Source organism: Peromyscus eremicus, chromosome 10 (genome assembly GCF_949786415.1).
Source record: "Peromyscus eremicus chromosome 10, PerEre_H2_v1, whole genome shotgun sequence".
Classification (NCBI taxonomy): Eukaryota; Metazoa; Chordata; class Mammalia; order Rodentia; family Cricetidae; genus Peromyscus; species Peromyscus eremicus.
The window spans coordinates 77,523,908-77,538,948 of record NC_081426.1 but is presented as its reverse complement, the minus strand read 5'-3'; the positions used below and the strand labels follow the sequence as shown (position 1 = coordinate 77,538,948).

Genomic DNA, 15,041 nt, shown 5'->3' with positions numbered 1-15,041 from the left:
CCAGTTCTGTTCCTGAGATATTAATGTCAATAACGAGCACACATACGCATGTGTTGTTTAGCTAAATGAAGTAATTCATTTCTTCTTTTTAGGTTTCCCCAGTATGATAATCATCAACACACGTTATTGTTTATTACACTGGGTCATCTTTTACAAATCTCATTTGACATTCATTTATTTGCCTGTATTCTGGCAGCAGGCATCTAAACTAAACTATTGATTATTAGAACAATGTATCTTTTATGATAAATTAGCATTGTGCTAAATTCACTGTATCCTGAAACTTGAAGATAAATGTTTTTCCACCAGAACTGCATGATTATTTCTTTCTGAGCACTTTTATGTTGTTGTCTCTAAGATATTCACATGCCTACCAATTATCTTCTTTAATCCTAGTGCATTCCTAATATATTTCTCACTTAAATCCAAGGAACCACTTTCTTATTCAACAAAGGTAGTCAATACAAAAGAGAGAGAGAGAGAGAGAGAGAGAGAGAGAGAGAGAGAGAGAGAGAGAGAGAGAGAGAGAGAGAGAGAGAGAGAGAGGAGGAAGGAAAGAAAGAAAGAGAAAACCCGAACCACTTCTTTCCTGTTGGGAGTATGTTTTCTCTGCCTGCTTTCTCTAAGCTGTCCTATGGGCTGAGGCTTCTGTGTTCAGACTTGTCAAACTCGTTTCATTTCAACTACTTGTCATTTGTTTCCTTATTTCTTCCAGTAGTAGATGTCTAATACCTGTAGGGATGCCATAGAGTTGATTGGAAAGTCCAGTTTAGTCGTGATACCTGCAAGATCCCTTCCTCCCATTCATGATGTATCTGCATCGGTAAGTTCAATTTTGTTTCGTTTGGGTCCTGCTCCTTCGCTGTGGTGTGCTGTCTGTCAGTGGGTAGATTCCTCCATGTCAGGCATGGCTGGGGAGGGATCCTTAAGGGAGTCAAATGTCATTTAAGCTTGAGAGATTTCTGGAGTTTTAAAAGTGGGCTGGATTAAGTAATCTCTATGTTTAAAAGTCAGTGTCTTGAACAAAAATCAGCAGCAGCATTATTTCATGTTGCCAAGTTCAATAGCTAGCAATTGGGATAGCACTGGAAAAGTCAACCACACTTTGTCCTGGTTGATTCTGAACCTAGGGAAGGGGTGAGGGATGGTGGTGACCATTTGTTTTAAAGCAGTCCTCACAGCAGCAACCTAGCAGTATTTAGGCTGTGCCTTCAGCTTTTCCTCCTTGTTCTTTGTGTTGGTTCTTGTGGAGTGAGGGAAGTTAGGAAGTCATGAGCTTCAAAGACTCCTGGTCCACTGTAGAGAACCCTATTCCTGAGGAGAAACTTGGCTAACAGAAGATCAAGATTGGCGATAGTGTGCTAGCTTTATACAATTTCTCCTATTAAATAGCAAGGAAAAGTAAAAAAATATGATTTTTTCAATAGGATTTACCACATCCAAAGAGAGAAAAGGCTGCTTTGATATAACTATATATTTTAAAATATATAGTTTTAACAGCTAGGATGATAACATTTCATTTTTGTTAATATTTATAATATTTTCAAAATATTTTTACATATGTTGTTTCATTTAAGAGCCTAGCCAGCCTGTTAAGCTCAGTGGAATGGGGATCATTAATGTCTATCCTAATGAGTAAAATCTGAAGACACAGAAGTTAGAAGACTTCTCCAGGCTTATAAGACTGTCAGATGCCAGAATTCCTTAGAGTCCTAAACCATCTATCACAGTCTTATTCATGAATCAGCATGTTCACCTTACTAACCTCTACCTTTCTAGGTAGAAGGTGCCATCCTAGGTAGAAGGTCAGATGTGAGAATTTGATCCTAGACAGGCTGACAAGTCAGTGAGCTTTACTGGACATCTTGTCCCCCTCAGAATACTTACTTGGATCAGTGCTTTAGAAAGAAATTATACAGCGGCTATCTATGATCTCTGGCACACTTAGGAGGGTCATCAATGTTTCACACACAGCCAACACCTCACAGATATTTACTGAACAAATGAAAAAGCAAACTAATATGAACATTTGTGCCAATGTTTTGCTTATTTGTTAAAATTCATTGAATTAGTAAACCCATACCCAATGTTTATATAGACATTAAGACACTGTAAAGCAAAATCTTATATTTCTCATTTTTTCAATTAAAATTATCAAGTTTTGTAAGTATAGGCACCAAAAATTTTCTTTCGTAGTGAACAATTATGTGCCTACAAATTTTTACAATATAGGGAAAGCAAATTATATGAGTAATATTAATGTTCAATTGTCACTAATTTTGACATCAGTGACATATCATTAACAAAGAATGGAGATGGTAAGAAATGCTAGGTAGCAATAGTTGCTTTGAGTCAAATTCAGGAAAACTCACCCAAAATGGAATATTTGGAAGAGATAGCAAATCCCACTAACAGGCATCCTAAGGACTGAGGACAAGGTGCCATGATACCCTCTGTCTCACCTACACTCATTCTGAAGCACAGTCTACTGTTCTGCTCACTATTGTAATTCGTATTTCTTCATTAACAAGAAACACATTGTGGAAGACTTGGGAACATACTATTTGATTCACATGCCTGTTGTTTGGGCTGTCATAAACCCGGATGTCTCCTCCGTGGGGTATGTGATCTTATCACTGTTCTTGGGTTAGTTTTAAAGCAACAAATTGCAATTGCAGAACTCTCTGTTTAGGTTTCCCTCAAAGAATAGCCATACCTCTATCCTTTCAAAATCTTTAATGATTGAGGGATTTCACTCACTTTAAAAATCTCGCTTATCTCCTTTATAACAGATAAGCTATAATACCAAGTGCATTCTTCATCTGAAACTGGGATCGACTTCTCAGAAGCCCCCTCATCCTCTAGCTCTTTATTATAAGCAGTGTTTAATATAAGGGAAAAACTAAATTCATCTCTTGGCTATCACCTTTAGAGGAAAAGGCAGTTCAGGACAAGTCCATTACAAGTATTCATGTTTTAATTGTAATTTTATTTTGGATAATTGTTTCAATTACTTGCTAATTTGTTAAGTCTAGTCCCTGATACAGTATAAAACTGTCTTCAGAGTTAAAATTACTAACTGGTAAGTTATTGATTGAATATTACATTTTCTATGTTTCCAGCAAAGTCATGGTGCTTATAAATATGCCTTCTACTCCTGTTAGCCCATGTAATCCTCACACATTTGTGACTTAGCTCCTGTTAGCAACTCGGTTCTGTAGGTGGAGGGAGCACCGAGCCCACCATGACAAATGAATGAATGAAAAGCTAGGACCTGAATGTGAAGGCAAAGTCCAAGATTAATGGAAAGGGCATCTTGTTTTTCCTCTCTTTAACAGCTTTTTAGACTATAATATTTTGTGTTTTCTAATTCTAAATTTTGGTGAAGTACTCACAGTCTCATATGCTCCAGGTACCTCTCTATAGTTAGTGGACTGAAGGGAATATTTGTGTCACTGAGATTTGTAAATCATTGTCTTAGTTGTGCTCTCACTTCTTAATTATCAGGAATATAGGGAATAATATTTCTAATAAAAGAGGAAGACTGAAGATACATGTATATTATACTTGGGAGTCAAGATTGTAGGAATTTATTATCAGAGCAGTCCATAATTCCACATTGGGTAGTAATTTATTTGTACTTATTATAACTGGGGCTTTTCCTTATTGCTTATTTGTTAAGGATGCACCAGTTTGAATCATGGTATTTGTTAGATTATTTATTCATTACAATCCTGGTAAAAACAAACCTCTGCGATCACAGTTTAAATGAGAAGAAAACATTGCCCCAGATCACAATTACTCCATCTGACACACTCCTTAATATGTCTGAAAATCCCAGGAAGTGGCAGAAGTGGACCTACTAACAGTACATCCAGTAAGCAAACCCTGAATACTATTCTATCTTGGGCTTCCCCATTGGGTACCAAGGTGATCTGGCTGCAAACAGGCAGCTTTGAAGCCACACAGACAAGGTCTTTCCTTCCCTTAATTCCAACTTTACTGGTGAAATGGTAGCGCTAAGGCTGGTCTCACCAAGCTGTGGCATCAAATACATGATATCATCTATATCAGTGGTTCTCAACCTTCCTAATGCTGAGACCTTTTAATAGAGTTCCTCATGTTGTGGTGACCCCCAACCATAAAATTACTTTCATTGCTACTTCATAACTGTAATTTTGCTTCAGTTATGAATCATAATGTAAATATCTGATATGCAGGATATCTGATACGTGACCCTTGTGAAAAGGTTGTTCCTCCCTAAAAAGACTGAAACCCTAAATGAAAACTCCAGACCAGAATAGGACTCAGTATAAGCTAGAGACCTTCATTTGCTCACTCTGCACCTTCCCACCTATGGGTAAGGTTAATTATTGCCACTTAACACAGGGTAAGGGAACTGAAGGTGCCAAGGTTGTGGAAAACTCAAAACACAAGTCACACCACACACTGAAAGCAAGCATTTCTTTTTTTTAAAAAAATAGTTTTATTTTATAATTAATTTAATTTTACGTATCAGCCACAGATTCCCCTGTCCTCCCTCCTCCCACCCCCAGCCTTCCCTCCCAATCCACCCCCCATTCCCATCTCCTCCAGGGCAAGGTCTCCCCTGGGGAGTCAGCCCAGCTTGGTAGATTGAGTTGAGGCAGGTCCAGTCCCCTCCTCCCTACACCAAGGGTGAGCAAAGTGTCTCAGGATAGGCCCAAGGCTCCAGGAAGCCGGCTCATGCACCAAAGACAGGTCCCGGTTCCATTGTCTGGGGGCCTCCTAAACAGTTCAAGCTAATCAACTGTCTCACTTATCCAGAGGATCCGGCTTACCCTAAACAGTAAGTCAATATGTCCATATAAAATGCTTGGGCTATACCACGCAGAGGGAGAATCAGAGAACATTTCTAAGAATTAGAGAACTTTCATATTTGTTAATGAAATGAATTTTTTTTGCTAGTTTAAATATTTACAGAAAAAAGTTTGCAGTACTATATTATTTTTAATCTCATAGGTCTTAAAAGTTGTACCATGAAGCTGTGTGCAGTGGCGTGTTCCTATAATGTCAGCATCTAGAAAACTGAGGCAGGTGGAATGTGTATGTTTACGGTCAGCCTGGGCAACACAAGAGACTTTGTCTCAACAGTCACAGAAAGGGTTGTAACACGGTTTCCTTGAACTTAGAGCCTATGTCATAGTCATCCTTACTCGCCCGAACTCAGCATGGCGTTTAAAACACAATAAAGTCTCAAGAAAAACTTGCAGAAAATAGATACAAGTGGATAAGTGGATGTATAACTGAGTGAGAAAGGTAATAGATAAATAAAAACCCAAAAGTGAAGACGAGAATATATTGCTATAGCTGGTTAACTCTTAGAGGTAATTTTTAGGATAGATTTGTGTTGAAGGATGCTGTGACACAGGCGTTGACATAAATAGAAATCATTCTTAGTAGATGGATGATCATTCCAGCCTGAATCTCAACCGCCAATCCAACAAACTCATTACATACCTTAATGGAAGAAACTGAAAAATGTGTCAAGACTAAATGTTCACATGCATACACATAAACACACACATACACTACATAGGAGCATTAAGTACTACCTATCTTTGGGGGAACATAGAACATAGTATAATAAGCTTTGTTTCGCCTGTTTATTTAATCCTTTATTGTCCTATTAATAGTACACATTTTAAATAATACCATAATTTTATTGTGTCAATTGAACCTCAGTAGCAAGTTTTCTTATCATTGATTAGGTCCTAGGTTCTTTCTAATGTCTACTTGTGTAAATGTCTTTGATGCAACTCCAAGATGATTAAAAACCCCAAATGCTTGTGGTACCAAAATTCCTTGCAATATCCTCATGATAAAATACTCTTTTTCTCAGAATGGCTGATTTCTATTGTGTGTAATTATAATAATAACAACAAATTGGCTGATAATGGCCACATCTGTATGTTACTTACTGCATGGAGGACACTATTGGGGTGGAGAAAAGTTGTTCTCAGCAGCCTTCAGCTCACATCCTCCTCTGACAATGTCAAGCTTCTCACAGTTAAGCCCCCTTAAAGGCTAGTTTTGGTTTCTGATCTGCATCCCTGGGACCAGGGCAAAGAGCCGAGGTGCTGAAGTCTCTCCCGCATTGCCAATTTCCTTCTCAGTTCCCTGAACTCAGCCCAGCCTGAATTCCATTGTCTTTCCCCACGGAAAATGTCCTTTGTTCTCAACACACAGTGATATTTTACGTAGTTTTCTCCTTCTTGCCTTGCCCTCCTGGCTGGTCACCAGCTCTGGGAGGTAAATAAGACAGAAATACAAGAAGATAGGTCTCTCAGTTTCTCCTGTCATTGAAGACACCTCACACTGGTGAGAACGCATGCACAACCATGTCTTCTGCTCCTTCAGAGAAGCGGGAGGATCCAAGAAGCAGTGGAACAAAAGCTGATGAGAAGTAGGCATGGAAATTTTTCATTTCCAGTAAGTGGTGTGTGATGCACTGTGAGTGTGGCAATGGCCAGGTCATGTAGAAAACTGTGAACATGCTTCCCATTTTTACTCTCTTCATTTGAAACCACTAAAAGCTCAGAAAAAAAGATCCTTTTCAAAATTTCCCAAATTGTTTTTATTTTCATTACCAAATAGTATTTGATTATGAGAAGCATCCCCTCTTCTTCCTACTTGGGAACATGCTTAAGAAGTGTCCCAGTGTTGTGCATGAGTTATTTACTGCCCTCCTGATCTTTTAATTTTGGAGAAGATATATGTCTACATAAGCTATGAGAAATTAAACTGTGAGCTGTGGAAATGTAAAAACACTTGCATCACAAGCATGAGGATGTAAGTAAAAATCCTCAGAACTCATTAAAAAAAACTTAGGTATAGTCATGCCCATCTGTTACCCAGCATGGGAGGATGCAGTGGAGACAGGAGGATTCCAGGGGCTTGTCACCAGCCTAGCTCAAGGTTCAGTGAAAAGTTTTGACTCAAAGTTATAAGACATATAGTAGCAGAGAACACCAAATTTCTGGCTTCTGCACCTATACATGAGCATGTACACACACGCACACACACAAATTAAAATCTGAAGGTATCACTTAGCTGCATAGAAAAGTGTGTGTTCATTGCATTTCCCTTTGCATCCTTCCTCTTAGCCTCCTGTCTCTCAAATCATCACTGCCATTATTACAAAATCTCTTTGAAGTGGGGGCTGAAGGGAATAATTATTTTTGGAAAGCACACACATGCACACACACACATACACACACACACACACACACACACACATGCGCACACACATTTAAGGCCAATAGCAAGGGTGAAAGTGCAAAGTCAAACTCAAATTCGAGATGCCAGCACAGCAAAGACTGATAAAACTTTTGTCCAGTAAAACAGTCCCTACCTCATTTCAGGAAAGCCTTTATTTCCACGCTGCCCAAATCTCATGAATCATCCATTTGTGCCATCTGGAAAACTTTCTTAACAAGTAAAAACCAGCCTCTTAAAGAACAATTTGCTTTTCCAAAAGAAGTGTTCTGGTTCATAGAAGCCAAATGCAGGGAGAACACCTAACAGATACCATTACACAATTGCGTAGAAGGAATCACTTCTAATATTCTATTGCTAGGAAAACAATTAAGGGTAATAATTAATTGAGTATTCCAAAAATGCTTAGTGGAGGAGATTTTGAAAATCCCTAGCCAAAAAAAAAATGATAAACACCTAGTGATAGATATGCAGCAACCTTGATTTGATCATTGCCCATATATATTCAATATATGTATACATATATTGAAATATCACGACATAGGCCTTGCACACACACACAACTGTGCACCATCCATTAGAAATAGGAATATATGTTTCTAAAATAAATGAGGTCTTAGCTGAAGACTCAAGATATATGAACTTAGTAAGTTGTTTCTGTCTCAGAGTAAAATATAAAAGTACTACAAGTGATTCTAGTGACAAGAGTGATTTTTAGGTCACATGTGGTAATATATTAACCCTATAAAGTATAATTTCAAGTAATAGCTAGCATATCTATAATTTTTGTATTAAATGGTGATTCTAAAAGATATTTAAAGATTAATCAGTAGATAGTTCTATGTCAAAGTCACCACAAAATGTTCTTTGCTCTTTCCCTGTAGTGAGTGGCTGAGGACTTCTTGCAGCAAATGCTCAAAGGGAAATTTTTAGATTCTGTAAGAATTTTCCATCAATGAAGGTTCCCAGGCATGGGAAAGAAGGGGAGAGGGGCCTGTGGAAGTCATGAGTGAGCTTGATTCCCTGGAACTGGGGTTATGGGTTGCTGTGAGTCACCATGTGGGGGCTGGGAGCTGAACCCAGTTCCTCTGAATGAGCACTAAGCATTCAAATCCACAAAACTATCTCCTCAGTCCCTGGTGTTGGCTGCTTAAAAATATATTTGTTACCTTTGTTTACTTACATTAGTAAGTAGACTTGTGGAATGAGAAACTGGGCAAAATCTCTTTTTACATCATATAATATAAAATGAAGTTAAAAAAGAGGTTTCATGAAAATCCGTAGGGACATAACCAAGGTGTAAATAGACAGTTGCATGGCAATCTTACGTATACACATTTCGTGCTGGCTAGTTTTATGTCAGCTTGACACAAATTAGAGTTTTCTGAGAGGAGGGGGCCTCATTTGAGAAAATGTCTCCGTCAGATTGGGCTATAGGCAAGCCTGAGGGGCATTTTCTCAATTAGTGATTGATGGGGGAAGGGGGCCCAGACCATTGTAGGTGGTGCCACCCCTGGGCTGGTTGTCTTGAGTTCTATAAGAAACAGGGTCAGCAAGCCATGTGGGGCAAGTCAGTAAGCCAGTAAACTGTGACTCCTTCACAGCCTCTGCATTAGCTCCTGCCTCCAGGTTCCTGCCTTGTCTGGGTTCCTGTCCTGAACTCCTTCTGTGATGAACAGTGATGCAGAAGTGAAAGCCAAATAAACTCTTTCCTCTCCAAGTTGCTTTTGGTCATGGTGTATCATCACAGCAATAGTAACCCTAAGACATTTGCATAGCAATAACATGTACCTTCTTAGGGAAAGCAGGAAAATAATCCAAAGGATGAAAACTCTGAGGCCTATAGACAAAACAATAAAGGACAGGCTGCCTGTCAGGAAGGTCCTTCCTAGGGAAAAGAAGATCCCTATGGGGACACAAGGCTCAGCATGCCCTTTTGCTTAAGTAATCTTTGAATTCACACATATGAAGATACGAAGGAACTGCATACTCTAGCTCTCTGTGTCTTTTCAACCTGCAAGATTTAGAAGCAAAGTCACGTTATTGAATTAGGTACCATATTTTCTTTGACAGCATCTTAAAAAGGAAAACAAGCCATGAACACACCCTTCTCAAAACTGACTAATGAAGGTAATGGATGTGAACGAACTAGGTTTCATGGAGATTATAGGTTGTGCAGTTCAGAATAAGGGATCATTTATACTTTCCTGGTCCGCCAAAAGAATGCAAAGTGCCAATTACGGCATGACCGGGAATTAGTTCTAGCTCTTTCCTCATTTTAATTTCTAAGAGTTCACTCTGTGTGTCTAAAAACATTACTGGAATAAAACCATTCCCTCCTGTTCTTTTTATTCTATACCCATCTTAGGAATTCCCTCTCATGGAACAGTTCTCCAAGACCAGTCTACAGTTTAGTTCACACATGCTTTCCCCCCCGACGGTGAACATATTCACTCTCATTAAAGTCACAATATTTTTAGTTGTAGTGTAGCAAATCCAGAATGACAGCAACATCCCCACCCTCTCTTGTACACATTCCTTCTCCAGGAGAAGGAATATGAATCAAACACCTATCTAGATGCAGTGAGAAGATTTTACCAATTGTAATGATGTCCCCAGGAAATTGACTTTTAAAAATGGGATATTATTCTTGGAAGTCCAATCCAATAATACCTTAAGAAAGAACTGGGCTTTAATTTGACCTCAGTTTAGCAGCAAGAAATTGAGCTCTGCTATTCTGGTGAACTTGGAAATGTATCAAAAACACAGACAATAAAAGCAGCCCCAACCGAAACCTCAATCTCAGTCATAAGAGACCATGAGCACTGGGTTGTCCAGGGCCAAATGATCAGCCCTGAAAACATACATATAATATTATACAGACTGAACTTGTTATGTTTAGGAGTATATTGTATATAGCTATACATATAGGCATGTAATAATAATTAGTGAAAAAAGATGCCATAAATGTAAAGGAGAGAGGGTAGAGGCATATGGGAAGATTTGGAGGGAGGAGAGGGGAGAAAAAATGTAATTAAAATATAACTCTCAAAAATTACAATAAAAATAAACAACCCAAATACATCCATATTTAAGTTGAGAGAGAAAGAGAGAGAGAGAGAGAGAGAGAGAGAGAGAGAGAGAGAGAGAGAGAGAGAGACACGAGCAGAGAAGCCAGCCATGCCACATAGAGCACTAGGTATTGCTTTGAGCTGCTAATTTGGTGTAATTAATTACCCCAGGATAGAAAAATGAATACACCTGTGTTTGTTTTGACAGCACAAGGGAAACAATGTATAACAAAATGGTGCACCCATTTACAGACAGGCTAGAGTCCAAACAGCTTTACTAAGTGTTTCTTTGCTAATCTGAAGTGATCTTAAGCAGATGACTAGTTGAGCCTGTGCAGAATGGGAAGGTAATGGTGTGCTTTTTGCCTTCATGCATTGCATGTTTATATCCATAAAAGTTGGTCTTAAATGAAGTGTTTATTTATGTAAGATTAAGTAGCAGTAGCTATAACTTAGGGCTTGCTTTGTAGCTTGTGTTACTCAAAGCTGTACGGGGACTATGGTCCCTCAAGCATCTCTAAGACACATTACATTTCATTTTATTATGCATGGGTGGGCGAATGTGAGTGTAAGTGCACACAGAGGCCAGAGGTATTGAATCTCTGTGGAACTGGAGTTACAGGCAGCTGTGTTCTGCCAGGCATGGGTGCTGGGCACTGAATTCAGGTCCTCTGCAAGAGCGGCATGCACTTTTAACCACTCAGTCACCCCCAGTATTCCCCAAATATAACACTTCCAATGAAAGTTCTCACTGTAGTTTGTTGTTACTCATTCTCCCCCAGATGTTCACAGTTCCTCGGTGGGATTTGAAGATGCAACTCATATGGCACTTTAGCAGCATACAGTGAAGTTGAACCACTCTTTTTCCCTGTGTAAATACCTGAGCAGTAGGGGTGTGGTTTTTCACCATTGCCTTCCTCTATTTGTTCTATTCAGAGGAACTGTTGTTGTATAATAAGGAAATGGATAGATTTGAAAGCTTGTACATATTCTTTTTGTTGTTGTCGCTGTCTTTTGAGACAGGGTTTCTCTGTGTAGCTTTGGAGCCTGTCCTGGATCTCACTCTGTAGACCAGACTGGACTTGAACTCACAAAGATCCACCTGCCTCTGCATCCCAAGTGCTGGGATTAAAGGCGTGCACCACCACCTCTTGGCATTTTGAACATATTCTTAAGTTAAGCCTTTCTTTCTTTGGACAACTTTTGTTTGGACACCCTAACAAGAGTCTATGAAGGGACCCAACTGAGACAGAACACAATCTCAGGAAGCTGACCCGAAGTCCCATTTTCTTGGCCAGGAAACTCTTCCAAGGCAGCCATAGAGAAGCTATCTCATATATAAATGAATAGATGAACACATAAGAATCCAAAATGTTACTAACTGAAAGAGAGTCTGCCACCAAGAATTTGTGCTCTAGAAGTCAAAAGACCTTAGTTTGAGAAATCACCAACTTCTATTATGTGAGAGAAATCACTTGATATCTCTGAACACAGGTGTCTTCTTTCGGAGTGTGGCTAAATTATACTAAGATCTCTTTCATTTTGAATTTAAGCATCAGGGCAGTTAGAAAGTGAAACAGTATCTCATCTGGCGGAGCATCTGCTTGCTCTTATAATTGAGTGTGTTAGATTGCATCAGTCAGAGAACATACAGCCTTTCTTCAGCCAACTCTGGGTTATTTTTAATCAACCATTGTCTGTTTTCTCAATACACAGAATTCATGCCTCTCAGGCTTATAGGATAAATGTATTCTTTTAATCTTTGAGATTGTAATGTAATTACAATTTTACTCCATTCCATTTTCTCCCTCCAAACCCTTCCATATACTCCTTCCCACTCTTCAGCAAATCCATAGCCTTTTCTTTCATTTATTGTTACTGCATGCATATATGCATGTGTATACATTTATTCATGTATATTCTAAATATAGCCTGCTTGGTCCATGTGATGTTATTTGTATGCATGCTTTCAGAGTTGACTGTTGGGCACTGGACAACCCGTTGGCATGCCATGCCCTTCCCTAAGGAGGACCACCTCTCCTACTTCTAGCTTTTCTCAGTTGCCTAGAGTTCTTCGTGTAGGTTGAGATCTTGTGTGCTTTTCCCGTCTACACTGGCAAATCCATCTGAAAATCTGTCTTTGTATTTATTATTTAGACCTCAACTATTATACTTTTTACCTTAACATTAACTTACAAAAATTGTTTCATATTCCAAAAAATAAATAATCACTATATGCTGAAACTTCACTTTGAATAAAACATTTCAGTATATTCTGTGAAGGAAATATGAAGAATATATTTTGCTCCAGAGGAAATATTGTCATCAATATACAAACATGAAATGATAAACTAACAAAGCTGGCAAACATGACTAGTATAGTGGAAAAACTGTTGAGATGGATCACTAGAGTTAGAGGGCCTGATGACTTCTCACTAGGTTCTTGTAATTCATATGCAAGCTTGGTTTAACCTGCTTGTGGCTTATCGGTCTATAAAATTTTAATTCTGTATCAGGGTCCTCATCAGGTTTTAGTGGTAAAAGATGACCTAACCTAATGCAGCCCATTAAGGAGTTCCACACTCATGTAATTGCGTGATAAAATACAATGAACATATTTGCTCATCAAAAGTTAATAGAAGAAAGGCAGCTTTTCATCCCAAACTGTGACAATTTTCTCTACTCTTATTTTAATGAAGTATAAAGCACACATTATCATATGTAAAGTATTTGTGGAAAATTAATTTAACCCAAACCTAATTAAGGCTTTAAAATGTAAATCCTTTTTAAAAGGAAGTTAGAAAAGCAAGTTGACTGATACCTCAAGGAAGCATCAGACAAGAACAGAAGGCAGAACTATTTAAAGACTTTTAGTTTGATCTCTTCAACAAGGGCATCCAAACTTCAAAGGAAGCATGGTTGTTTTTGACTAAAAGAAACTTAAAAGCCATAGTTACCACAAACTCTGCATGGACCTGTTTAAAACAGGATTGTATCTTGGCCTGTGTAAAACAACTGTAAATACTATGAAGATAAAAATTTATTTGAGGGTCAACTGACTATTAGAAGATATTAGAGCAATATTAATGTTAGGAGGGCTAATGTGATATTGAAAATAGCCTGTTTATAGCAATGGTTTGGTGAAAGGTCATAATGTCTTAATTCACATTATTAATGCAGAGGTAAAATGATTGAATGACAAGAATGTGATTGATAAAATTATAAGATGAACAAAATTTTTTATACTTTTCTAATTTTCCTTGTTTAAGATTTCACACTAGTTAAAAAGGGTGAATAAAAGAGTATATCTGGGGTTAGTTTGTGAAACATAGGGGCTGGAGAGATGGCCCGGTGGTGGTTAAGAGCACTCACTGCTCTTCCAGAGGACCCAGATTCAATTCCCAGCACCCACATGGCAACTCACAACAGTTCCAGGGGATCTGACACGCTCACACAGACATGCATGCAGGCTAAACACCAATGCACATACAAATAAATAAATCATAAAAAAAGTTTATGAAACTTAGATAGACTGATAAGACAAAAGAGCACTGGAAGGGGGTGGGCTTTTGCCAGCATGTAGGACATTGGAACTTCTGCTGACAACAGTTTGGCATCACATTGGTGCCACCAAATGGCATTAGAAGCAGAAACCCGGGCAAGAACAGGATTCCTATTTCTAATCTTTTCAGCAGCTCCTCCAGGATGAAGATAACCTTAAGCGAAATTGAAAAAAAAAAAAATGTCGTCTTGCTGTAAGGAAGCATGTAGCCATGTGAATTTATCCAATCACAACCAGAAAACTTGTAACTACTCCCACGTAAGAGTAACGATAGCCTTCCTTTGTGCAGAGTGGCAGGATGTGGCACCCAGAGCAGAGATCTGAAACCATGGATAACTGCCCTTCTCACGGTGCTCTCCCTGATGATGGTGGCAGTGACCATTGGACTTCTGGCTCACGTCTTAGTCTCTGGTAGGAAGAACTGGTAATTTCACTTTCTCACACAGGACAGCATGATGTGCATATCTGTAAAGGAGATTCATACTTTCACCCGGGACTGTCCCCACTCAGAATATTTTAAAGCTTATTCTGTCATTTCAGCAACAAATTATTATTGTACCACTATTAACGCAAATACTTTTCTGGGTGCTTATGATACAGCATTCATCAAAGTATACAAGCTTCTCACTTGATGAGGTACAATATTTTTTAGAATTTACATACAATACCAAAAATAGTTACTTTCTGTGGGCTACTAAGAGTAAGACTATGCAAATCTTATCATTTGCTGCATATCAAGATAAAAGACTATAATAAATGTGCTATCAAAATCGGTTCTTTTACTTTTAGCCATTGTTCTCTGCCCCGTAGAATTTCTAGGAAAAAAGCATGTGTAATGAAATAATGAATTTAAAACCGCAGATAAAGTATGACTCAATATTATCACTTACTCTTAAAAAATTATTCTTCCCAAAACTGTATTTAATAATTTTTGTGTTTATTGTCTAATATGTTTATATTAATGCAAGTAATGCATTTTAAAATTCTCTCTGTGTTACATCTTTCTTGGCTAAGTATAAACCATTTACATTTTTGACAAGTCTCCACAATGGCACACTCAGATGATGAATGTGTGTGATAAACATGAGTAGCTAAAGCTGCTTACTTGAATGGTTGTATCTGATGTCATCTTTAAATACTTGGTGACGGGT

At 38.4% G+C, this 15,041-nt stretch overlaps 1 protein-coding gene across 1 annotated transcript in view; it reads left to right on the top strand.

Annotated features, from left to right (window-relative positions):
• Positions 1-6,380: 6,380 nt before the first annotated feature.
• Positions 6,381-15,041, top strand: part of LOC131920421 (transmembrane protease serine 11A-like) — a 45,665-nt gene continuing 37,004 nt past the window's right edge. The window contains exons 1-2 of the mRNA XM_059274754.1: positions 6,381-6,445; positions 14,180-14,301. Coding sequence (XP_059130737.1) covers positions 6,381-6,445; positions 14,180-14,301 — 187 coding nt within the window. The remainder of the gene's footprint in view (positions 6,446-14,179; positions 14,302-15,041) is intronic.